The sequence below is a fragment of the Ictidomys tridecemlineatus genome, chromosome 8 (genome assembly GCF_052094955.1).
Source record: "Ictidomys tridecemlineatus isolate mIctTri1 chromosome 8, mIctTri1.hap1, whole genome shotgun sequence".
Lineage (NCBI taxonomy): Eukaryota > Metazoa > Chordata > Mammalia > Rodentia > Sciuridae > Ictidomys > Ictidomys tridecemlineatus.
This window is the reverse complement of record NC_135484.1, coordinates 105740344-105767731: the sequence shown is the minus strand read 5'-3', so window position 1 is coordinate 105767731 and position 27388 is coordinate 105740344. Positions and strand designations below refer to the sequence as shown.

The 27388-nt window shown below is 43.7% G+C and overlaps 1 protein-coding gene and 1 long non-coding RNA gene across 4 annotated transcripts in view; one reads left to right on the top strand and one right to left on the bottom strand.

The window, feature by feature from the left end:
- Clic5 (chloride intracellular channel 5) overlaps positions 1 to 27388 on the bottom strand; it is a 162829-nt gene that overhangs the window by 74540 nt on the left and 60901 nt on the right. The window contains exon 1 of one of the 3 annotated variants that reach the window (XM_005318616.4): positions 23678 to 24105. The exons of the other annotated variants lie outside the window; for them this stretch is intronic. Coding sequence (XP_005318673.1) covers positions 23678 to 23740 — 63 coding nt within the window. The 5' untranslated portion in view covers positions 23741 to 24105. Of the gene's footprint in view, positions 1 to 23677; positions 24106 to 27388 lie in introns of those variants that run through there. 3 annotated transcript variants of the gene reach the window in all.
- On the top strand, positions 24160 to 26937 carry LOC106144667 (uncharacterized). The gene is made up of 2 exons (XR_001229566.4): positions 24160 to 24302; positions 26732 to 26937. It is a non-coding gene; the product is annotated as an uncharacterized LOC106144667 (long non-coding RNA).

Genomic DNA, 27388 nt, shown 5'->3' with positions numbered 1-27388 from the left:
AACTTAGTCTCCATTGGAGAAAGGGACATGTTGTACCCACCTATATCCTTCACAGTGCCTTATGCACAGAGGAAACTGAGAAAGGCTTTCTGATTGGTAGAATGAGAATTGATCCTATTGGATTAGGGACCTACCGTATAAGATGCATTGTGTATTATTGTTATAATCACAGCACTAGGGTCTTAAAGGGGCATCTTAGTCTGCTCAGGCTGCCATAACAAAATACCACAGACTGGGTGGCATAAACATTCTCATAGATTTGGAGGCTGGGAAATCCAAGATTAAGGTACTGGCCAACTTGTTTGTTGCAGGCTTTCTTCCTGTTTTGCAGATAGTTGCCTTCAGTCTGAGTTCTCAATAGCGCATGTGCACCCTCCCCCACCCCACCCCACACACAGACACACAGAGATAGATGTCTCTCTCTTCTTCTTCCTTTAAGACCACCCATCCTATTGGTTTAGGATCCTACCTTATGGTTTCATTTAACCTTAATTATCCCCTAAAAGCATTGTCTCCAAACATAGTCACATTGAGGATTAGGGCTTCAATATGGTGAGATGGAAGGAGGCAGAAGGCCATCGCATTCTGCTTTGGCTTCCCAATATTCGTGTTTCTCTCACATGCAAAATATTCATTCCACCCCAATAGCTCCAAACGTCTTAATTCATTCCATCATCTACTCTAAAGTCCAAAAATCTCATCTAAGTATCCTCCAAATCCTGTTAAGAATGAGACCTGGGATGTGGTTCATTTGGAGGCAGCTGTGAACCTGTGAAATCAGACAAGTTCTTTGTTTACAAATAACAGTGGTGGGCAGCATAGGACAGACATGGCAAAAGGAAGAAACAAGAGAGGGGCCGTGGGTCCAGAGTAAGTCTAAACCCTGGTAAAGCAAGTCCCATTAGATCTTAAGTATTGAAAACAATCATTTGGGGTTGCTGTCTCACCTTCTGATCCCACTGTGGTGGTGATTTTGCTCCTGTGGCTCTGTGAATAGGGGTCCCTCTTCCAAGGCTCTGCTGGGCAGGGCTCATACTCCCCAGGTTTCTGGGAAACCCTCTCCTCAGTGCTCCACAGGTTGATCCCACCCCTAGAACTCTGCTCAGAGGTCTGGCTTATTGAAAATGAGGCAATGGCCCTTTTCCAGCTTCAGCAAGTAGCCCCAGCATCCTGCAGAAGCTGAATAGCTCTGTAAATATCCCAATATTTGGCCAATATCAACTTCTGACACTATCCCTGTCAAAAAGTTATCATTTTGGCTAACAAATGTCAGGACTGCTTTGAAATTTTGGTAAAACATTAAGGAACATCCCTAGATGAAGATGCAGATCAATTGAAGTCATTTTCTATATTCACCACTTTTCTATGCCTAGGATCACCATCTGACCAATATCACACTATGATGTCAAATGTACATGTCAGTCAGGGAGGAAGAGAAGCCATCTTGCTTTCTCCAAGCACTCTCTGCCCAGGGTCTGTTTCGCAAATGGGAGATATTAAAATTCACAAGAAATCAGCTAGATCAAGATAGACATCTCATCCCAGCAACCAAAATTCCCAAATGGACAGAGCACGGAGGGAGTCACACCCACCTTTCAGTATGGGGAGGTAAGTAAAAGCAAAAGCACCAGCCCTGGGTGAGCAGCTGGAATTTTACCCGTAGGATATTGATGCTGAACTCTGGGGTCAGCTCTGCAATGTCTGTGGGCCTGAGCTGGGATTCTTCTGTGAACTCAACATCCATGAGCTCTCTCTAGTGACATTACCACCCACATACCCATGGGAGAGGAGTTGAGAGTGAGATCTTGGAAGTGAATAGCTATGCACAAGATGCAGCTCTTCCTCATGAACTGTAAGTCCTGGGGCAAGACATGGAGCCCCTCCCTAAAACTCTCCCTCATCTATAAAATAGGATCATGCAAACAGAGTTGTTAAGCAATTAAATTATATAAGTATTCAAATATGCTTTACAAGCCATCTGTTTTTAAAATGAAAGGTGTGATGAAGATCAAACACAACAAGGGAGATTCTCTACCCTCATCTCAAAAGCTCACCCTCAATTTCACTGGAGGTGGGTGGCACCTGTGTCCTGCCATTATTTTTTAAAGTGGTTTCCACTCATGTATAAGTCACTAGTTTCCATTCTAGCCACAGGTCAGCAAGTTAAATATAAATAAAGCAAACAAAAATCCTCTCCATTCTTGACTTATATATCTTTTTCTCTTGGTTTTAGAAAACCATTTGAGGTGGCCAACAAATGCCCAGTGGAACAAACTGATAGTGATAGAAAGATGGTGGCATTCATATCTGACTATGGACAAGGAGTGTCACATAACCTCCCAGGGACTTCAGGCGAATTTCCTGGTAGCAACACTGTGGGGTGTAATATGTGCAAAACCCCCTGTTATATACAGCAAGGGTGTCCATCCTCCCTCAGAAAATAAACCAATGCCAACTCCAAGGTCAGAGATGTGATCTCACTCTTGGGGAACCGAGAGCCTGAAATACTGTGAGGATGTCATTGTATTGGGAACTAAATAAGTTTTACCTTGACTCTCCTGGATACTCATCAACTTTAGATGTCTGCTCAAGCAGACATCTAAAGAGTAAGACAGGTTGTTGGCTGATGTCTGAAGAGCCTGGATTCAAGACTAAATTCTATCTCTCCTAGCTGTGTGACTTTGGAAAAAGGACTGGATCTTTGAAATTCAGTTTCCTTTCATGTAAAATGGGCCCTTATCAGCTCCCTCCCCAAGCAGTCGACATGAAAATAAGATGAAGCACCCGCTTGGAGGAAAGTTAGCTCAACCCATCTGTGCACACAACCCATCTGTGACTCCCCTTGACCCCTGCCTTCTGGCATTCATGTCCTCGTGGATAATCCCCTCCTTTGATGACATCTAGGACTTGTTTGTAGCCAACAGAATATAATAAAGCTAAGATATTCTGCAGATTTAATCAAGGTCCAAATCACTTGATTCTGAGGTCATCAAAAGAGAGACAATCCCTGGTGGCCTGACAGTTGAGTGAAGGCTCATAAAAGAAGAGGTCTCTTGCTAACCTTGGAGAAGCAAGCTGCTGTGATGTGAACTACATGGAGGGGACATGGGGTAGGGAATTGTGGACAGCCTCTGGGGCTGAGAGCCTCAGTCCTACAATTGCGTGGAACTGAATTCTGCCAACAACCATCAGAGTGTGGAAGAGGACTCAGCCTGTGAGGCCTTGAGCGGAGAACCCAACTCCGCCACTGTCAGGTTGAACTACAGTCCACCCACTTCCAAAACAGTTTTGAGGACACTCAAAAATCAAACAAGTTATGCTCATAACAAAATTAATAAACAACAATAGTAACTGTGGGTCTAAAGTTAATAAAACTGCTTCCTAATCCCTACAAAGCCAATTCCAAATTCCTCTGCTTTAGATTCAAGAAGCTCCATGATATGGTTACAAACACAGCTAATTTCAGGTCATGCCAGTCGTTCAAGTATTGAAATATCTACACTGATTGGCTAATAGCAGCTGGAGCATCCCAGCTACCCCTTTCTTGGAACCCTCCAGATTGCCCCAGGATCCAGGATTAAAGGGTTACTGGCAGGCACAGAGTAGGGCCTCCAAAATTGCCCCAGTGACTCACCTGTGCCCAGTGCGTGACTATTATCTGGAGAACCAACTTTCCAGGTGTGATTCTTACTCCTCCTGGGCCCCTGTCCCATGCCCTGCTCTCATCTTCTTGTCTTATTTCCCACTGCTCCCTCTCACTGGAATGTCTCCTCCTCGCCCCATGTTGTCTGGCTGACCATATTCCTATGGGCTTTGAGATTCTGAGTGCTGGTGTCTTAGTTTATTTTGTGCTACTGTCATGGAATACCTTGAGCCTGGATAATTTTTAAGAACAGAATTTATTTTCTCACAGTTCTAGAGGTAACCTTTAAAAGCTTCCTGGAAGGCTATTATATTAGTTATTTTGGAGACCCAATGATTTGTCAGTGATGCTCAGTTCTGGCTGCATATTAGAATCATTGAGAAGCTTGGAAGAAATACCAGCTTGAACCTCATCCCCAGAGATTCCGATTTAATTGGTTCAGAATTTAGGGCCAGGTGTGACATTAGTCAAAGGTCCCAAGGTGCTTTCAAAGGAAGGCTGAGAATATAGAATCAAGGTACCCAGAGGGAGTCTATGTGTCAGTAGAAGGTTGGTATCATGGAAGAGGAGGTTAAAGAGTGCAAGGAATTCAGCACTGATACTTGACAACCTGGTCAAATACTTAATTGAACTGTGTGAATTTTAAAATTTTAAAAAGGAGACCCTATGTTATGGACTGTATATTCAAGCTACTTCCAAAAAAGTTGTAAGGGCACTCAAAATTAAAACCAGGTAGGATCATAGTGAATATAATTAACAAGGGCATCAAAGTTGTTAAAGGGCAGTGACAAAAGAGAAAAGAGTAACAAGAGTTCTAGAAGACATCAGGCAAGTTCCCTGACCCTCTCAGGTGATGCAAGTCAACCACCATCTTCCAAAGGCACCAGGGTGCTTTCATCTGTAATTTCCGTCTGTCTCTGTCCCTGCCTTGGATCCCTGACCGGGGAATCATGTTCTGCATCTTTGCACACCCACAAGGTACACTGTGAAACGACGCACATAGAGGGTGCTCGGCAGATGTCTTGTGAAATCAACTGTTGACTGAGCTCATTTCAAGCAGGCAGCCTTTCCAGAGAATGACAGCAAATGCAGGCTGTATTTGAAAACCATACAAGATGTTAATTGAAGTGTCTGCAAGTCAAAATGAGAGTGTCAGTACACACACACACACACACACACACACACACACACACACAATCAGACTGTTAACAGAAACATGAAAGTGAAAGCAAATCCATCACAGGGAGACTCTAAGTTGCAGAAAAGCTCAGAATGAACACAGAATTCAGTCCTGCCCCATCACCAATTTGATTTTCTAGATGAAACTACTAGAGCATGTGTTTATGCCCAAGAGTTGGACAAGAATGTGTGGTAGGTACATATGTGCATGGCCAACTAAATGGGCATTTACATGTCAGTACAGCTGCTATAAGTGCTTTTCAACACTTTAAAAGAGTTATCTCCTTCAAAGAACCTTCTTAGGCATTTTTCCCCTTATTACCTCCCATGAAAATTTAAGACCACTTATATACTATCCATCTATTTATGTGCTGCATGTACATTTGTGATTGTTACATATGTTGTATAGGCACATATGCATTGGATATATAAAATTTTCATCCCACAAGAACAAATTTTTATCCCCTTGAGAGTGACACTGTCCCTCTTGAGAACGCATATGTGCACCTGCTTGTGCATGTGTGCACAGACAGACACTAGCTGGATAGACACGTGGAAAGCATTTTGAGATTGTGAAGAAGAAGCTCTCACCTAGGCCAGGAGAGCAGCCCTAGTCAAGACTTCACAGGAAGCAGATAATAGCAATTCGAAAGCCAGAGAACCCCCACCAGTTCTGCAGCTCATTGGACATGACTCGCTTTCCAAATCTTGAGAGTTGGGAGAGATTTTATGAGTCCATAGGAGCAGAAAACTTCTAATTGTTTATAAAAGAAAATTTTCTGAAATTCTAATTTTTAGATTACCATTGCAAACTCTGAAGCTTGAACATTTATTTGAATGAGTCGAATTCATTTTGGACAAAAGAGAATCATCAGCATATTTAATATTTTATAGCTCTGACCATCAGAGTAGGTAAGATTTTTATCAAACACATCATCAATCAGTCCCCGGAGAAACTCCTTCAGCACCTGTGAAATGTTCAGCTTTGTGCAAAGACTTACATGAGAATATGGATGTAAAAGGTAATGTGTCTTTCTGCCCAGTTTTGTTACAACATAAAAAAAGATAGCATCTGAGGACTTCCATCCTGTGTGAATGACATCAACCACAGGATGTGGGACAGAAAGCCCCTCCCTGTTCCTCTGAGTAACCCTAGTGCATCTGAAGTGCCACATCATTGAGCCACATGTTTCTAACCTTGACAAATTCATCAAATTATAGAGTACTGATCCCTTTCATCCTTTCCATCTTACAGCAAAGGTGCTAACTCAGGGGAAGATTAAAATTATGAGCCTGTAGAGTGGAAACAGATCTTCTAACAATTGCTACTATTTGTCAGACACCTATTAAGTGCCAGGTACTAGTTGCTGGGCCCAAATATATAGGTTCCTTCTACAGCAAGGTTAATGGAAGGCATCAACCTCTGTTTAAATATTTTCATTTATGGGGAATGTACCACCAGTCTCAAGGTATTCCATCCTTCCATTGGACAAATTTTATTGCAAGAAAGTTCTTCAGTTTGTTAAGCTAAATTTGGCCTCTCCACTTAAAAGTTTAAAACCAGCTCTCAGCTCTCCTCCTTGAGATTGACACAAATAAGTCTAACACCTCTTCTGTGTGGTTGACTAAACACAGGGTTCATGGTCAGCAAATTTCCCCACCAATATCACATCTTCAATGAAGGCTGACAGATAGAATTAGGTAGGCAGAGGGTGTGGCTAACGATTAACTGTTACTCATGCTGATCCCCTGCTAGCAAGTGGCAGATTGGTACCCAACATGAAAGGTCAAAAAAAGCAGACAAACTTCAGCAGAGAAAGGAGAGCAATTGTGTGCAGTACTCACAGAGAGTGCCCAGTCCTACCCCAGCTTCACTGTGGGCATGGCCAAAGCCCCCTTGACCCTTAGTTGTAATTCTGTCTGCTCTTGATGCTCAGCAGATAAATTACAGGGCTCTCTCTCTCTCTCTCCCCGTCTCTCTGTTTCTCTCCATACACACACACACACACACACACACACACACACACACATACTTGTGTATATATATACATGTGTATAGAGAGATTTACATAGATGTGTATCTATGTACATATGTTTACATGTATATACATATATAAAGTCGTTTTCTTTTTAAAATTTTTAAATATAGTAAAAAGATACTATTAGTGTATTATTGACATCCAAGCCTAAGGGAATGTGAAAAGATACCAGCAAGTCCCAAGAGTGATCAGGGAAGACTGTTCCTTCACTTCCAACCCCCAGGCAGACTGCATTGGTCCCTTCAGTGACTCCTTCATGGAGAGGGTAGGTCAGGAACCCTTATAAGCTGCATGAACTTGGACACGCAACTCATCTATTGGTTTCTCATCTAGACAATAGGGAAAATAATAACATTTAATAGAGTTGTGTAAGAATTGAATGATAAATACATGTAAAGAATTCATGTAATATTTAGTAAATGTGAGATATTATTTTATTGTTTTTCTTTGCAGGAGGCTTTCAGGAATTATTATAAGTTGATTTCACTCAGTGAAAAGTTTTTCTTTGGTGGCACAAGAAGAGATGGAAAGGGAATAAAAACAATTCCCTTAGTAGGACTTGCTTTCTCCTACCTCCTCCAGGTTGGCCCAGGGAGACAGAGAGTTTCATGTTCTTAATGAATCCTAAATACGATGTCATTTCTGCATTTTTATGTTTACGAAAAACATCCCAAAGAATTTAATAGAATTCCAAAATAATTTTTGTTCTTATATATCTAATAGGATGTTTATTTCTAATCACTAAAATAAGGTATTATGGTTAACATAGACTTCAAAGAAGATTCTGTTTACAATGTTTTTCTAAAGAAATAAAGATCGGGGCTTTTTGTTGCAAACCACAGAACCTATTTTTTATAAGTTAAGAAGAAAAGAAATGGGGGCTAAAAAGCCAGTCCCTGGGTCCTGTCTTGAAGACCAAAGGCCTAAGATGTCTACACCAATGATGCTGGGGGCAATGTCTACTATTTATGTCCACTTTGAAATAAGTTGAAAATGCCCCCCAAATAAAAGCATATGAATAAAGGACAGAAGTACCTTTTATTATAATTTGCTGGCATAACAAAGCATGGATTTCATAGATGCTATCAAAAAATCATAGTATCAGAGAAGACTGAAAATTAGGGCCTTAGATATGAAGAAGTTAGGTGTGCATGCCCACATACACACACAGTGAAACTGGCCAGTGTGAAAGTCAACCAAAGAAAGTCAACAAAAGCCAGAGACTGTAAGTGGATTCCATGGATTTGTGCAATTTGAATTGAGGTCAGGACCCAGCAGGCCCAAGGAATGCAGTTCCAATTGGTTTCATAGTTGAAAAATTCCCCAGAGAGGCCAAGTGTCTTGTCAAGGGTACAGGGAAGTCAAGGGCAGAAAGCACACCCAAGTGTTCACCATTAGGAATGAGTGACCTCATAAGACAACTTTCTCCTTTCTCAGGAAATCTGGATTAGTTGTGTGAGGCCTTCCTGACCAGCCAGCACACTATACTCTCACCTAGTATGCAGAATTGATTCAGACATGAGGTAATCATTGTAGTTTTTATACAGTGACGTTCCCAGGAAGATTTGTGCATCTTCCCACTGCCAGGTGGCCACGTCCCAGCACACAGATGCCAGGGCACCACCCCAGTGAGCAGCATGGCAGTAGCACAAGGCTTGGTAGAAGCCAGGCCAAGCAGTAAATGCCAACGGGATCCTTTGACAGAACCATCCCCAGTGTGGAGGAAGAGCAAAAGTGTGGTGATAGAATCAGGGAAAGAGTTCTGTCCAGGTGTGGTCCCCCATGTGAGGTTTTGCATCCATGACCACAGACACCTTTTCTTGGGCCTGGTAATAAAGTCCTGAGCTTCAGCCTCTGTTAATGTTTCATCATAGGCAGAAAAAAAGTTATGAATAACTTTGATTCAGCCAGGAACATTCTCTAAGAAACTCAGAATGCTTCATCTTACTACTGGATCCTGAGGTTGCCACGCCCACAGCTTGGGGACACACCACTCTCTGCTCAGTCCCTGCCAGTTTGGTACCTAAGCCAGGAGTCAGCCCACACCTCTCTATAAAGTGTCACTAGAACACAGGTGAGTCGATCATTTCATATTGTCTGTGGCCACTTTCATAATACAGTGGCAGAGCTGGGTAGCTGCGACAGAGACAGCATTTCTTGTGAGGCCTGAAATATTTACCACGTGAACAGATGCTGACCTGACCCAGGCTTTGGAAGCTGAGCTCTTCACCTAGTATCTGTAAACTTGAGAGCAGAGGTCTTTTAGAACCTCCTACAGGGCCCTGCAAGGTGCTTAACTACACAGAAGAATCAAAGATTCGATTTCAGAGCTGAACGGAACCTCAGATGTCAATTCATTGAATCCCTTTATTTTATAGGTGAAGAAACCCAAGTTATGAGTCCAAAATAACAGAATGGAAGGAAGCATAACCAAAATTCACATTTTCTAAACTCCATTGTATTGCTCTATTACTCGATGATTATTGGATATGGAATAAATGTAAAGGTATGCATGCCATTCGCATAGAAATATCAGAGGTTAAGCATATGATAAGTGTCTCACACTGTGGATTTCAGCCTTGGACCTCAAATCCCAGGAAAAAAGCATTTATACATATATAAAATTTATATGTATATTCTATATATTATATGTGTCTGTGTATATTTATTTATATATGTAAATGTGAAATACAAGCATACATATTTCAATATTCATATTGTATATGTGTATGTACATATACAATAATAAAGTGATGGTGCACACATTTCTTTGTAGCAAACAACCAGCATGAAGAGAGGAGCCATCTGCTCTGAGATTTCAAGGTAACCATTTCCAGGTGGTTACTGTCCTATCCCCTGGAACCCAAAAAAGGACATCAGCACCCACCCAGGGAGCAGAGCCGTGATGTGGGTGATCTTTGCCTCCCATCCACAATCTGTCCCCCCCCACCCCGGCTCCTTTTGGACCATCCCTCCCCCATACCACAATTACGTGCGTCTGATAACCACACTCTCCTCCTCGACTGAGGGCTGTGTGCTCACTTCTTCACTCCGAAGCACTCGCCAGCTGAGGGCCATTTATCTCCCACTCTGGAGTGAAAGGTGCCTCGCCCTTGCTAGAGTAGTTCTTGGCACACAGATGGAGACCTTTTATGAGGAGCAGCCGTCCTAGATAAGCTTCTTATCATTCTCAGGGATTGGGTCCAGAAGGGCTGGTTTATGACCTTTCTCCAGCAGGTCCTATTTTCCTGGGGGAGGTGGGTACCAAGAAAAGTTTGCTGGGTCTTGCTAGAGGTATAGAACCTAGGTCCCTTTATCACCTGCCCCCTGGAATCTGCCTAGGCAACAGGTCTGTGGGAGAAGGAGGTAAGAGGTAGATGTCTTCCTGTCTCGACCTGAGCTTTCCTGGGTATCTCACCTCATATCCCACCTTGGAGTTGAATTTCAATTCTTTGCCTGCCTGTGCTGCAAAACTCTGCTTAGTGCCTTCCTGAAATGAGGTACCTTCCTGAAACGAGGTGCCTTCCTCAAACCCTTGCTTTGATCTCCCTTAGTCTCATACTGGCCTTCAGGTCACAGTTCCTTCAGATGTCCAGTGATGCCCTGTCCCCTTTACCCCTAGACTGCAAGTTCTGCCAGGTCCCAACTGTGTCTACCTCGTGTGCCTCCTTATTTCCCCCACTGCACCAGAGACTGGCATCTGGGAGGCCAACTGCTCTAAGTATATCTCAAGCGCCTTGACTTTACCTGCGTTATCTTTAATTATTAACATACATTACAAAATTTTGGAGTCAGTCAGACTTGGCTTTGAATCCTAACTGCCACTGTCCATCAGACCCTAAGCAAAAGACTTCACCTGTCAGAGGCCAGATTTCTCATCTATAGATCTACCAGATGATCTTGCTTGTAAAGGATTAGGAATACGGGATTAAACAGTGCCTAGCAAAATGTCTAGGGCATAGTAGATGCCCAATAAGTTGTATTTATTATAATGACTTCTCTGGTCTCAGCACCCTTGACTAGATCATGTGTCATAGAAAGGCCTGGCATCAGCAAGGCTAGACCCCATGGCGTGAGTGTAGCCAACCAATGTATTCCCAACCCTTGACTCCAGTCTGCTATGGAGCACTGTAAGAGACAAAAACTGTCTGGCCCCGGGGAAGGATTGAAGCTGTTGGAATCCCATGAAAACTCAATGGATCCCACTGAATTGCATGAATAACATTGTTAAATATCATTTCTTTTTTTTTTCATTTTTATAGTGCCCTGGCAAATTGTCTAATTTTTTTTAATTACTATAATCTCCCATTTTTAATAATGGAGGCAGGGCCTACTGGAATAAACATAAAATTTCTTATAAGACAAGGGCTTCATCCTTGCATAGATGAGTTTCATACCCTATCTCAGAATCCTGATGGAGCATTTTGATCAAGAGCCGGCTCTAGGGTAAACCAGTAAGAGGACAAGGTCGGCCTTTGGCAGTCACCCCACAATGCACAACAAGGACCATTTCCCCCCATAACCTGATGGTCCTCAAGATCTGTACCCCAGTAGCATGTAGCATGATCTTCCTGATCTTTCTGCTGGTCCTTCTGATCTGCTTGCCTCTGACTACTTGATGAAATAGTCCTACCTAACATGTGAGCTGGAACCACAGGGTCCATGTGTAGCCATTTAGAGCAACATATTTATACTTCAGAAATGGCCCATGGGGAATATTTCTTAAAGCAAAGAGGTTGATCAAAGAGTATAACATAGAAGAGGGAAGGAGACCTTGACCTTGGACCATTCATTGTGACCTATGGAGAATTAAGAAAAGGCAGAGCCTTGGTCATCTCACTCCAGCCAGCCATGGGGAGAAAAACGCCTCCTGCTCCAGCACCAGTACTCTGTCTTCATAAAGCTGGGGGTCTGGGTAGAATGGGGCAGCAGAGAGCACAGATCCTGAAGCCAGAGGCCAGAGTTAAAACCAGGATCTGCCATGTCCTAGCTATGGCTTTAGCTACAGGAGACTCCGTCTGAGCTTCAGTATCCTCATCTGTAATGTAGAAAGAATGCCAGGACCGACTCTGTAGAATTCAAGAAGTTAATTAACATAAGGCAGGTGTTCAGAACAGCACACAGCCACTGCTGTTATTATTCAGTTTCCCAGTGATTCTCCAAGGACTTCTGAAACTACAGAGAGACTCCAGGACTGGAGAGGCCTGGGGAATGACACTGGATCTTCAGGCCACAGCCACTTCAGCTCCATCTGCTTCTCCTGCCTTTCCCCTTCCTCCTCAAATCTCTTCCCCAACATTTTCCACTTTGAGAATTTTATGTTTTGGAGATGAGGATGAGCAGCCTTGCAGTTTTTATAATTCCATAGGCCAGAGAGCAGATTCTAAGGTCAAGGGTCATTATTTGTGATGACCAAAATGTTCCATTCATTGGGGTGACCTGAGAGCATCTGGAAGATTACTCACCAACCAAACTCCTCTCCTGTGCATGTAGGATGCTTTAAGTTTCCACCATTCACCTCACTTGTCTGGACTCAGGATATCCTCATAGGCCCTGGTAGGTGTGGGCAGTGCTCCCCTCACTGGATCCTGCATCAGAATCACCTGCGGCATCTGTTAAATTGCAGATGTCTGGGAGTCCCTTCCATGAAGAGTCCAATTTATGTGTATGGGCTGGAATTTAATGAAATTTTTATGTGACTATCCAAAGCTGAAAAATCCTGTTCTGGTGGTAAGTTCTCAGATCTGGTCAGGTTTCCCATGTTTTTGTTTTTCCCTAAGCTTGTAGAGACAAATCCCATCCACAGCCCCCAGCCAGTTACCTTGTAATGTGATAAAGACTAAATCTCTTCCTCCCTCAAAGGATAAGAGTATCAAAACTTTGCTTCAACATATGAATAGACACATAAGCAACCAGTTCAAGGGAATATGAGAAATAAGGTTGGGAAACGAAAGGCATCTTCAGTATCAAGTAGAAGCAGGTGAATTTGGATCTAGGACACAGAGGAACAAGTATGATAAAGAGAGTATTCTAGGAAGTTGAAGCAGATAGTACTAATCATGGTGGACAAGGTGAGAGAAGCTCCATGTAGGATGCCATCTTAAGGGATGCCACTGAGGTGATGGAGTGGCAGGAAACAGGGAAACAGATAACTTGGTTTCTAAGGTAGAGACTGACTTGCCATTCTCCAAACCCATTTCCCCTCTCTCCTGGGAAATACAGCTAGATGGCACTTCCCAGACTCCCTTGCACATGAGAATAGCCATGGGATTGAATTCTGGACTGTGGAAAGTGGGTGAAGTGATATGGCCACTTCCAGACAGAGGCCATGCAAATCTCTTGGCTGGATCCTTTACCTTTAGTCTTCCCTCTGTGCTGGTTAAATGCAGAACCCAGCAGAAGAGTTGGTGGCCTTGGGAAGTGACAGAATTACAGAATGGAAGGAGCCTAAGTGGAAAAGACCACTCAACAAATGCTTCATGGAGCTACTATGTGAACAAATTGATGGGTGGTTGTTACAGCAGCCAGATTCTATGGCCTATATTGACCAATATCCTGTCTTGCATTGGAACAGTTAAATAAAGCTATCAATGAATAATAATGGAACAGACACAGGTTACCTTGATGCAACATAAGGAATATTGGCAGATCATTATTATAAACAAAAAGATGCATGCTGAGCATTGGGGACGACATAAAAAGAATATAAAGCCTTGCTTGTGATAACACGGAGACAAGGGTAAGTCTGGAAACTTACAAAAGAGGTTCGTGTTCTTTATGTTATTTGACCTTCATGATAGTCTTGGCAGATAGATCAGATCCCTCCTATCCTCAGGGAGCTCTGGAAAGAGGAAAAGTGCTCTACCCACATCCCACCTGACTCCCCTTTCCCTTGTAGCGACAGGCCCTACCCAGAACCCTTCATCCACACAAAAAAGATCTGAGGCATTTATGATAAGGGACCACAATCATATGGCTTTTTTAGTTTCTGAGGCAAATTCCCAAAGATACTGTGAGTCCTAGAGTTTATGCTATGACCGTATAAAGCCACAGGACCCAAACATGAAAATGAATCAAAGGCAGGGAGACCCCACCCCTTCACCTGCTGTGTTTGCTGGACCTTTGCTCACTGTCAGCTTTAGGAAATAGAGGTGTGCGTCCTGGGGAGAGAAGCCTTGGGCTGAATCAAGACACTTCTATCTGTTGCCATGACAACCTCTCTTAAGAGAAAGTAACTGGGACAAGGTTTTCCCTTGCTCTTTATTCTAGGTAATGGGCTCTCAGCTGGACTCCATTCACTGCACTCCCCACCCCCTTCACCTCTCCTGCTGTTTCCACACTCTGATACTGGCTTCTTTTCCCCTTACCATAGATGAATGATAAACAGAAGTAAAAAAAAAAAAAATCACCTTAAGTTCCACCATGGTTGATGCAGGGTGCAGGGTCACCCAGCAGCACCAAACTTCTCCATGCCACAGACTATGGGGGACCACGGCATGATGTGAAGATCTCCCACTTCAAAATCTGCTTTCTCAGACGCAGCAGGGAGGAGTGCCATATTTAGACCAGCAAGCACTTTCCCCTTTCAAAATGTAATTGCTCCACAGGCAGGTAGGTACATAGGCAATCTTCTATATTATAAATAAAAGTCAAATTGCTCAGCTGGCTGTCAGAAATGCCTCATGATCCAATCTGCTGTGGTCTGTATGTATTTCCCCCAAATTCAGAGGTTGAAGCCTAATCTCTGAGCTGCTGGTATCAGGAGGACATTTATTGGAAACTAAAGCACAAGACCTTTTTCTTTACTCCTTCTCCATGTTCCATCCTCTGGGACCTATTCCTTCAACTGTAGCTCTAAATAGAAGTTCAAGTCCACATCTCCTGTCCTGACAATCCTCATTCTCAGTTCTGATGTTCCAGTACTCTAATGAACACCTGCACCTGATTGGCCTGCCCACGCTTCAAACATAGCAGTTCTAAAATAGATTATTTTCATGATCAAGAAATCTCTTTCTCACAGTCCTATTTTTATTATAAATTCATCAGATTTTATAATAAAGGAATCTTAAAGCGCAGTTAGTTTAGTTGAGCTGCATTCAATCCATTTACATCTTAGACAATGATGGTCAAGCCCACCAATGGTATCACCATTCCACGTGTGGAAACTAGACTCTCTAGACATGATTTTACCACAAAACCATGGAATCTTAAATTTTGGTGTCCTTCATAAATTGCACAGGCCTCTTCTAAGGTATGTACCTAATGTTGTATTCACTCTTCCAAAGCACATTCTGCCTCTCAAACCTATTTGGCGTCACAGTGAACTGCTGATAGGATCATTGCAGTATCCTCTTCCTTGAGGTTCTCCGTATTCTAATAGTCATGGTGAGCGTGGCCACTACAGCAGCAGGTGAGCTCTCTCCCTTTGCTCTATCCAGCATGTATCCCAAAATCATAGATTGTGAATTGATCTCATCAGAGGGGGTCAGACGAGATGATATCTACAGGTTTGCCCAAATCAGAAATTCCACAATTTTATGATTCCATTTCATAAGAGAGGAAACTTAAATTCCCCAAGCTAGCATGTGACAGAGCAGGACCTGGAATCCAGATCTTCCCATTACATCATGCAACCCAGCAGGTGAACCTTTTTAAACATGGAACACATCATTCTGTTCCCCTCTTTAGCTCTTCCCTTTACTCCCCTGTGAGGGAGCAGAAGCCTCCTACCAACCATTCAAGATGGCCCTCTGTTGTTTTTTTTGTTGTTGTTGTTTTGTTTTGATTTGTGGCTTATTTCCAATATCTCCCTTGAATACACCACTTCCTCTAGCCAAATTTGTCTGAACTTCTTTACCCCTGTATCTTTGCTGGACCCAAGGTGGTTTTCTAGTCTTAGCCACCTCTGTGGATACTGAAGGCACAACTCAGGTCTGCATCTATTAGGCCTGGAGACCTGAGTTGGACCACACTGTCCCTTCATCTGTACCCCTCATTTTGTACCCTAACACTGGCACTAATATCCATTTGTAATTTTACTCTTCTACTCCACCGGCCATCAGGACAGCCAAGACCCCATCTTCCTTTAATCTCTGGCTCCCTGGGAGCCTGACACAGAGTGAGTGCCTCATAAACTTTTTTTTTTTTTGCTAATTGGCCAATTGATTGTCTTCAATCCTCTAACTCCTAACTCCCTAATTTCTTTATCTTTTTAGTATCTCTTTTCTGCATAGCTTTTAAATTGTTTGTCACTCCTACATTATTTAAAAAAAAACAATTTCAAGGGAAGAGGAGCAGATAGAGATAGAGAGAGAGGGTCAAAAGCATTCCTTTCCTTCCTTTCCTGGTTTGTCTGAGGACAGTCTGTAAGTCTGTTTGCCTCAACCTCCTCCATCCTGTGAAATACACGCTTCAAGTGGGGCCTGAAGCTCTTCTTACCCCTTTGATGCCGCACTGCCTAGCACAATCTTTTTTTACCCAGGGTCTGACCACTGGTTTTCAGTCTTTGACAAATCTCAGAATGACCTCCTGTAGCTTTATAAGGATACAGTTGCCCTAGCCTGACCCCAACCTCTTGAATCTCAATCTCTTGGGGGGCAGGGCCTGGGCATGTAAAGATTTACTGTCATTTTCATGCTTTGAAAACTGAGAATCATATCTCCATTGTGTATTACCAGTGCTACAAAAAATATGATTCAAAGAATCTTCCTGTGCCAGCTGGGCACAGTGGTACATACCTATAATCCCAGTGACTCAGGAGGCTGAGGCAAGAGCATCGCAAGTTCAAGGCCAGCGTAGGCAATTTAGCCAGACCCTCAGCAATTTAATGAGACTCTGTCTCAAAAAAAAAAAAAAAAAAAAAAAATCTTCCCATGTCAGCAGAGCTAGAGGGTTTTTTCAGAGGTTGACAACTCCATTTCTTTTTAGAGGGAAAGATTCATTTCAGTTCTGACAGCAGACTGTTTCATTTACCCTTAGTGAATTTTACATTTCAGAACTCAGATACTCCCTAAAGGAAAATGTAAGTTTCCAAAGTAGATAGTCACTCAGGTAGCTGGCAAAGAAATATCTACGATAACACACTGAGATTTCATCTCACTCCTATCAGAATGGCAATTATCAAGAATACAAATAACAATAAAGGTTGGCGAGGATGTGGGGGAAAAGGCACACTCATACATTGCTGGTGGGATTCCAAATTGGTGCAATGACTCTGGTAAGCAGTATGTGGAGATTCCTCAGAAAACTTGGAAGGGAACCACCATTTGACCCAGTTATCCCACTCCTTGGTATATACCCAGAGGACTTAAAATCAGCATACTATACTGTTGTGGCCACATCAACGTTTATAGCAGCTCAGTTCATAGTAGCTAAGCTATGGAACCAATCTAAGCATTCTTAAACAGATGAATGGATAGAGAAGATGTGGTTTATGCACAATAAAATATTACTCAGCCATAATGAAGAATGACATTTGCTGGTAAATCGATGGACCTAGAGACTATCATGCTAAATGAAATAAGCCAATGCTCCAAAACCAAAGGCTGAGTGTTCTCTGTGATATGCGGTTGCTAACACACCATGCAGGGGGAGGGGATAGAATTTCAGCAGATTAGACAACGAGGAATGAAGGGAAGTGGGTGGGGAGAGGAATAGGAAAGACAGTGGAATGATTCTGACAGAGCTTTCCTCTGTTCACATATGAATACACCAGAGCGAATCTTGTACAACCACATGACTGGGAGCCTAGCTGGGCCAGGTGGCACACACCTATAATTCCACCAGCTGGGGAGGCTAATGCAGAAGGATCTAGAGTTCAAAGCCAGCCTCAGCAATTTAGTGAGGTCCTAGACAATCCAAAGAGACCCTGTCTCTAAAATCCAAAAAAGGGCTGGGGACGTGGCTCAGTGGTTAAGCACCCCTGGGTTCAATTTCCAGTACCAAAAAGAAAAAAAAAAAAAAAAAGACTGGGAGCCTAATTAGAATAAGTTATACTCCATGTTTATATAAATAAGTCAAATTATACTGTAATGTCGTGTATAACTAAGAAGGAAAAAAAAAAAAGAAGAAGAAAAGAAATTTCTCTGATAATTAAAGCAGACCCCTCAGGATGTCTGAATGGAGAGAGTCCTTCTACAGACCCAAGTCTTCAGGAAGCTCATGGGTAGTCTATTTTCTCTGAAAGCCCCTATGCATATGTAAGCTGGGAAGTTGTTGGTGAGGCAGTGGGAAGACCTGCAAAGAAACCCCTAGACTCTAGAATCTTCTTTCTCACCCAAGTTATTGGCAGTTCTCAGGTGAGCCTGGGAAGTGTCCCCCAGTGCCCAGTGACAAAAGAAAAAGGGAACTAATATCCCTAGAGGACACAGCTATGAGAAAGCTTCCTTGGATAAGGGAGTAAATGACAGGAGGAATCAAGTTCCAGAATCCAATGATGAGTCAGGGATCTGCACTGGCCCTGTGGTCACACCTGCACTGGCCCTGTGGTCACACCAACTGCATTAGTTCTGACAGTTGCCTCTGCTGCCCTCCAGCTCAGTCTGAGGCAATCAGAGCTAGTGATGGCTAACCTGTGCCCTAGCTGCCCTTGGTCTGCATTCTGATTTCAGCAGTGAGACAGGATCAGGTGGGCCTAAGCTCTGACTGCTTCTAAACATCAAGGGAGGGAAATCCAAGGACTTTGCTTTCACTGATTAGGATACATGGGGCTATAGAAGAGGCCTTCATATACTCTAGATTCATATGCCGCTCATTCTATGCTCAAACTAACCCCAAGAGATATGTACTACTGTTATTAGCATTGCAGTGCTAGGAAACTGGCCCAGAGATGTCAGTCTGTAGCAGCTCACACACCTGATAAGCCACAGCTTAACACCCAATGTCACACTCTTATAATGCTAGCATAGGACCAGCACTTGGTAAGTCAAAGGAAACCAAGAATGAAGAGTTTTGACCTGATTATCTAAACTGACACTCTTTGCCCTAATTGGAGAGACCAAAGAATACCCAGAGAGAAACACAGCTCAGCAGGGAGGCAGGAGCTGGCACCACTGCAGACATAGAGACACTCCCACACCCTGCCACAGCACCTGAGTGAGCATCTTTGACCTTGGACACTAGCACTCTGTGGATGTATTACTGGAAAGGAAGCACTCAATGACATAGCAGGGCAGGTAGATTTGTGTATTGGGTCATTAACTGCAAGTCAAAACCTGGAGATGGTGGGAAAGAAAAACACAGTTGCTTAGTGGGATGGAGGAAGCATTAAAAACTGAATGAGCTCATGCTTAGGTGAGCTGCCCAAGGTGACCAGGCAGACAGAGCAGCTTGGGCACACAGAGGGAACATGACAAAATTTGATCCTGTCTGTTCTGGAAATCAGATGACCACATCATGGGGACCCATGTTTGACTTGCACCCCATACCACTGTCAGGGCTTTTGGAGTCACTTGGTAAAGGAAAATACTAGTCATTTCCATCAGACAATCAGAAGGACTTGTTTTTATTTCCCCCACACTGAACAGATGATTATTTGACGAGACCGACCCCATGCACTGATTGTTCTAGAGTTCTGTGGATAGGGCTTACTGGTCCGTCAGCATTTGTCAACTGAGCACCAACTGGGATGAGCTATCAACACTCCTGACCATGATGCCCTGAAGCCTTTAGAAGTTTTGGACATTAATCTACACCAGCAAGGCCACCCACTTCAGTTGTGGCAGAAGCTGCCTGCCATCAGCCCCACCTCTCATGATGCCTTAGAGGCTCTCCACGAAGCTGCAGACTGGAGTCACCCAGGGGCGGACGTGAAAATCCACTTCTGGGCTCCACCCACAGAAACTCCCATGTAATTGGCCCAGGGAACAGCCTGGCATCAAGAGTTTTAAAATCCCCTAAATAATATGAATATGTAGTCAAGGTTGAGAGCCGCTGGCTTTTGTTCAAATCCAGGTTCCTGGCCCCAGGAAAGGTTTGTAGGGAATTTGTTCACCATGGTCACGTTGCTTCAGTGGCTTTCTGAGTCTGGAGTCTAGGGATTCGACTGAAAGTGGTGGAGGCAATACCTTGATCTAACATACTCAGCACATCCTGTGTTTGTCTTCCCAAATTGCTTTCTGTTTTGCTTTTACTTCCTTGCTCATTTTATCTTGCAATAAACCACCCTTGCTGCCATTATGCAGTCCCTAATCTGTTGCCTTCTCTTTCTGATCAAAGTCCAAGCTTCAGATGATCTCATTGATTTCCCATCCCTGTGAGTAAGGAAAGAGCCAGGGCTTTGTTCCCCAAGGCAAATCAGGGATCTGCAGACAGAGAACAGTTCCACCTGCCACCTTACTTGCATCACCACTGCAGTCAAGGTGTTTATAGCAATATTCAACTTATGTACTTATATGTTATCTTAGAATCTCACAACAAATCCTTGGTGACTGTATTTTCCTAACCAGAGTGATCATACATCCTGATTTACCCCCAAATAATCCTGGGTTATATATGTTGTCCCAGACCAATTATTTCTTTTATTTCCAAACTGTTTTGGTTTGGACAATGAGTTATCTGCTCACCTTATCTATAACCATCTCTTGTTTTAAGGAGTGGGGGGGGGGTTGCTGTAAAGGCTCATAAAAATTAAATAATTTATTTAGAGTTATTTAGCTAATTAGAGGCAGAGATAAAACTTGAACTCAGATCCTATGTCTCCAGATCTTTGCCCTACCCACAGAATCGGAGTGTATCTGATCTAATCTTCTTCAATATAAATCAAGAAACTAAAGATGTAAGGAAACTATCTCTTTAAATCCCAGTTGGAATGTTCACTGGAATTTAGAGAGCATGGCAGTTTCCTTGACAGAATTTTGTAAACACATTAGGACAGATTAACAAATTATAAATCATCATCTTCATGGATGACACTTAAAAGCTGAACTTGTCAAAATAAGGTGCAAGGACTGACATACTGGCATTTGGAAAAGAACAGGAAGTTTAGATTCTGAACTGCTACGTTTAAGGACTGAATCTTAATGCTGTTTGCCGTCTATCTCTGGACATTTCACACACCCTCTCTGAGCTAGCGTGTTGTATAAAATGGGACTGATCCTCATTCTTATTTCCCTGGACTGTTACATAGAGAGCAAATTGCAGCTCACCAAATGCTCTGACAACACCAAGCCTCACAAGCTCCCTGTGAGTCAGGTTTATGAGCCTGCTTCATTTTTTCACATCAGCGAATCAATCCTCATAAATGAGAATGTTGAGGATCAAATGAGATAAGATATATAAACTTGCTGCACAAGTCCTAAAATGCTGCTGTTTGCTGTTATTATTATCATTAATACTATTATCAGTATTAGTAACAGATAATGACTATCAACTGATAGGGGAGAGGATCACATGTCCTTGAAGCTCACTGCGTGAGCTTTTTGATTCTAAATCAAGCTCATCTTGATTTAGAATGGTGGACCCAGCAGGCGGGCTGAGTTTGGGGATCCTTTAAGAGAGTATTGAAAATGACCAACACCACACCTGTGGGTGGAGCCTGCTGTGCCTGGGAGACTTCATAGAAACCCACAGGCCCTGACCTGCAGAAAGCACTTTGGTTACCTGACACCATCTGCAAGAAAGGCTTTCTTTTAATGGGCATCTTACAGCTTCCAGAGACTTCAAACTTGGGAAAAGTCCGATTCTCAAATCAGGATATTGCTTCCCTAAAATAACACAGTCCAAGGCCTGGACAGCAACTTTAGTTCACAATATTTCCAGCTTCTACTTGACCCTGTAAGTGGAAACACTAAACAGAAGTTAGAAAAAAAGAAAGAAAGAAAAGAAAAAGGGTGGGGAGGACAGGATCAAAACAGCTTTTCTATCTAATTTTTTGTTCCCTCCAATATTCTGGTCTTGGAGTGGCCATGAAGGATCTGCTTGAGTCTTGTGGATTGCTTTCCTTTGCAGGGGGGCGGGGGGGGGGAATGACAATACAAACATTTTAGAATTCTTTGAGTGGGCACTGGGATCTGAGAAGTGAGCTTTTCATATAAATCTCCAAAGCTGCCAACATGAAATTCCAAAGGTGCAGGTAGGATCGGTCTCCACAAGGAGCAGTAGGGCAAAGGGCTCCTTTGCCTCTAAAGAACCAATTTGTGTTTCAAATATCTCTGAGGAACTTGACACCTTGAAGCTACCTCCTCCTAGGGAATCTGAGTAAGTCCTAGAACAGCTTTCTTAAGGAGAGCAGCAAGACTCATCGCTTTGTGAAAGCTCTGCCTATTCATCCTCTGGGCTGCAAGCCTGAACTCTGGGGTTCAGGGTGCCCCCTTACCACTCCCATGGCTCAACACTGCCAAGCCTGGGAGGGGATGTGACCTCTTTCATACCTGGCTCTGCCAGATTGGAAATCCTGCCTAGAGGGGAATCTAGAAATCAAAGGAGGGCATCCTGGGGAGAGACTACGCTGAGGAAAGCAAGTGTCACTAAATGAGAGGTGTAATTTTGAAAAAGAAACATAAACAGTTTAAAACCCAGCAGGGAAAACTTTTGTAATAGGCTGGGACATCAGAGACAGATAACTTTGCAAGCATGCAATAAATCACAACTGGTCATATGAATACGTTTTTGGATTACAAAGGTAGCAGAGACCAAAAGATTGTTATCAGGTTTACGTCCACCTGAAACTTTCTCACAAACAAACAAACAAAATCCTATTTAACCGGCTTGCAAAGGAGAACCATTTGGGGGAAATAACCGCCCCCCACCTCCCAGCACCAAGGACTCCTCTGCTCAGCTATCGGAATATTTCCGGAGAAACTTTGCATTCAGAAAGTTTATCCCCCACTGTGAAAGGTCTCTGCGCTCTGGCAGCTTGGAGACTCCCCTCCCCCCAAATCCTGAGGACTCTTTCTGCTGGCCCTGGAGGCCACTCTCCTTCGGCCTCAGGTTTCTGGGCTTCTGCAGTGTCGGCACTGAGGACTGATCAAATGTTTCTTTCTCATTACTTCGGGGCACGGGGAAACGCTGGCTGCCTCAGCCTCCTTCCTTCCTCCTACAGGTTGCAAATGAAGTACAGCAGCTTTGACATGAACTGCTACTGTCCAAGGAGCAAGGCGGCTTAATTTAATTTTGCACTGCGCTCCTTTATCCCAGTCTGACCGCAAGGTTTCCCCTCACCAAACGCTTAGCGTTTCCCCTATATAATGTTGATGCTGACAGTAATAATGACTTCAGGGAATGGGGTGTTCATTTTCTGCTCTCTAAGTCACAAACCAAGAAATCACCTTCATTTCCTTCGTTTTGATTTTGGTGGCTCTGAGTAAAGCGAGGAAGAGGATTTGAAGAAATGTTATTTTTGCTTTGCCAAAATATCACCAACATCATATCAAATATTCTATCAATAATATTCCCTTCTCTCTCTCTCTTCCCTCCTCCTCTCTCTTGTAGAAGAAAGGGTTGTGGGTGGGTTCAGCCAGGTTCCTGCCATGTCCCTACACCTGCAGACGTCCTTCAAGACCAGTCAAAATCCCGCTGGGGAGGACCAGACTGGCAGTGATGACCGCGGATCCTGCAGCAGGTTTGACAAACTGCGGGACAACTCTCCAAGAAGACAACCACCTGCCACGTTGCCCCTCACTCCATTCCGCCCTGGAGCCCCGAAGCGAGGCGCTGACCTGCAGATAGGTCATGCAGGGGACCTCAAGGGCCCGGGACTGCCTTCCCTAGGGAGGGTACAGAGTCCTAGCGCGGTCCGCGCCCTGGCACGTGAGCCTGCGCCAGTAGGAGCCCGGCTGGAGGCGCTGCAGGTGCTTCGGGAGCGCGGACCGCGACCTACCTTCACGAAGAGCTCGATCTCGGGGTCCCTGTCGTCCCCGTTAGCTGTGGCCGAGTCTGTCATGCCGTCGGCGCCTGGGGCCACCGTCCCGAGCCGGAGAGGCGCCACCTCTGCAGCTCCGGGGCCAAAGCTCCGCCGCTTCTGCTCCTGCCAGGCGGGGCCTCTTTTCAGAGCGGTGTTTAGAATTTTTTTTTTTTTTTTAAACCATCTATTTCCCTAGCTGAGGCAGTCGGTATCGAGAGATCTGTGTCCTAGGTGATCACACGAAAAGCGCTGAATCCAGGAGGGGGCAGGGAGCTGAGGGGAAAGGCAGGTTAAGGGGTGACAACAGGTCCTGGGAGCAACAAGTGCGGGGCTGCCGGGAGGTGTCACAGGATCCGCGACCGTCAGCTATCCCGCCGCTGCTGTGGCCAACGCGCCCAAAATAGCCAGAGGCCGGCGGGGGGGGGGGGGGGCGGGGTCAGTACGGGCGGGGACTGGGGGGGGGGACACCTTGGGAGCTCCGGCACCGCCCCACGACCCCGAGCGTTGAGAGCCACTGAAGGAGCTCCGCCACAGGAGGATGTCCCGGGGAGGATAAAGAAGGGAAGGAGAGGGAATGGGGAAGAAGAGGAAGAAAAAAAAGGTTAGCAGAAGGGGAAAGGAAGGGAGGGGAGGGGACTCTCGTTTTATGTTTTTCATTTAGCATGGCTCCTTCAAGTTACTCCACTACCTGAACTACCCACTTGGAAAGTTCTTCCTAGAGAGGCTTAGGGCAGGGAGGAGAAGTGGGGGAACGAAGAAGAGAAGAAAAGACCCCTAGCACAGGTCATTTGCCATCCTCATCCTCGGGCTGAGCAAATAGACTGCAGGGCAGGAGTGGCATGTAAGGCAGAGGGGTGAGCCAACCGGGTCAGGTGCTGCCGCAGGGGCGGCCAGAGCCAAGGATCCTTGTCTTTCCACGTTCTGGATTATTTTTGTCCTTCCCCTTCACGTTCCTCCCCACACCCCCACCCCCTTCCTTTCTCTTCTCTTCTTTTTCTCCCTGCCTTTTCTATCCTTATTCCATTTCTATTCTCTCTCTCTCTCTCTCTCTCTCTCTCTCTCTCTCTCTCTCTCTCTCTCTGTGTGTGTGTGTGTGTGTGTGTGTGAAGTACTACACATACTGGGAAAATGCACATATTATAGGTGTACATTTTAATGAATTTTTACAATCTGAACCCACCCATGTAACCAGCACCAGATGAAGAAATGAAAGGTTAACCAGCCTCCAGAAATTCCTCTCTCTTCTCTATTTCTCATCAGCTGGGGTACTCTTGCCTGGAATCTTGGTGCTGGCTTCTTTTGTTGTTACATTGGTGAGATTTATCCATTGTGCTGTATGTAGTTGTAGATCATTCATTTTTTACTGCTGCAAACTTATTCATCCATTCTTCTGTTAATGAATATTTGCATAGTTTCCAGTTAATGAATACCATGGATACTTGTGCTGTGAGCATTCTACCTATCAAATATCCTTGCATTGGATCTGTGGATGCTTTTCTCTTGTAAATATACTTATAAGTGGGATTGCTGACTCATAGAGTGTGAAAATGTTCTTGATAAACACTTGGGTATGGTTTTCTAAAGTAATTGTACCAATATACATTCCTAGCCTTTGTTTCTTTTAAAAATAGTTGCTAAGTCTTTGCACCCGGAGTCTGGTCAACTTCTTTTTATTTTCTTTGCCTTCTCTTTAGTTAATTTCATTTGCGTTCTGTCTTGCCTTACTTATAAATATATACTGTTTCACAGTTTCTCTCTTTATGATAAAAAATTAATTGCTTAACAAGAAAAACAAGTAATAGTATTTACTATGTGTCAGAGAAATATACTGAGCACTTTACATGCCTTTACTTATTTAATCTTAACAAAGAGTGTTATTTTCCTGATTTGACAAGTGGGGAAACTAAGGCATGGAGTATTTAAGTAACTTGCCCCTAGCCATCCAGCTAGGAAATGGCAAAGTCAGAATCCAACGGCAGACACCCTGAGCTCTCAAATACTCTATCAATTGCTTCTTGCAAACATAATATATATGTGTAGGTCACTTGAGGGAAACAAAACATAGGCCTGATTTTTTTCAAACTTTTTCTTTTTTGGTACCAGGTATGAACCCAGGGGCACTTGGCCACTAAGCCACATCCTCAGCACTATTTTGTAGTTTATTTAGAGACAGGGTTTCACCGAGTTGCTTAGCACCTTGCTTTGGCTGAGGCTGGCTTTGAACTTGACATCCTCCTACCTCAGCCTCTAGAACCGCTGGGATTATAGGCATAATCCCACCACCACGCCTGGCTAGGCCTGATCTTAATGGAGATTAAAATCCATTTCAGAATAATATTCACACAAAAGGAAAACCAAGGCTGCCACATAGTAGGGCAGATGGAAGGTGCTATGGATCTGAAATGTCCCCCAAAGACCTATGAGTTAAAGGTTTCGTCCCTAGATCTTGACACTATTGGGAATCCGGAGATCCTTTAAGAGGTGGGGTCTAGTGGGAAAAGGTAGATCACTGGGGGCTTCCCTCAGAGGGGATCATGGGGCCCTGCCTTTCTTCTCTCTCTTTTTGTGAGCCTCCTTTACTCCAAGCTCCCACCAGGATGAACTGTGCTGCCACAGGCCCAAAGGAACAGAGACCATGGGCTGAAACCTCCCAAACTATAAGCCAAAATAAATTTCTCCTCTTTTTCAGTTGATCTATCTTAGATATTTTGCATAATGATGGAGAGAGCTGGCTAACACAGAGAGGCTATATGGGTTGGCATGTAGATGGACTATTTATCGTGGTTAGGATGATGGGGAGAAAAGGCGTCATGAAGCAAAAAGCATTTTGGCTGAAACTTCCTGAATGGTCAGACATCTGACAGAGAAGTGGACAAAGTGTCCAGACCACCATTTATGGCAGATGGTTTCCCTGTGGAATCCATGTGCAAATTACTGAAGAAAGTGTCGCCAAGCCCCACTTGCAACCCTTGGGTACCCTACAGTTTAATCAAGGTGAGATTTAATTGCTCCCCTTCTCCTTGGTTTCAGGCTTACATCACCAAAGCCTTTAGATAAACAGTCACCTTCACAGCTGTTCATTCCAAGCCAATGACTACATGCTCCAGGGAAGGACCAAGGCTGAGAGGGAGGCTATGCATTCAATGTCTGATGCGCAATCATTGCCCTGGGCTGGCATGTGGACAACATTTGTAATAGCAATGCAGCAGAAGAAAATAAAATTACAAGCATAAAAAGCCTTTGAGGGTTTTTTTTTTAAATGAAAAATGCTTTATAGGAATTTTATAGATCATATTCTTGACTATGATCTAAGCCATGTGTGGTCTGGCCTTCCTTTCCTTAATCTCAAACCTGGCAGAGTTAACTTTCACTTTATCTTCTCCAACTATCTACTATTCCCTTTTAATCACAATTTCTAGAAAATACCTACGATTTGTATATCTGCAGATAACTGAGAGCACTGACATTATAAACATTTTGTTGCCAAAAAAAAAAAAAAGCCTGCATTGGCTGTCAACTATTTCTGTGCCTATTTCTAGTTTTAATTATACATTATGCTTTAATCCAAGATGATAAAAGACTTTTTTTGTACCCTTTACTGTCAAAACATAATTGGTTAGTCAATAAAAACATTGTATTTCTCATTTTAACTGATTATTTCACAAACTTGATGCAAAATTTTTATAT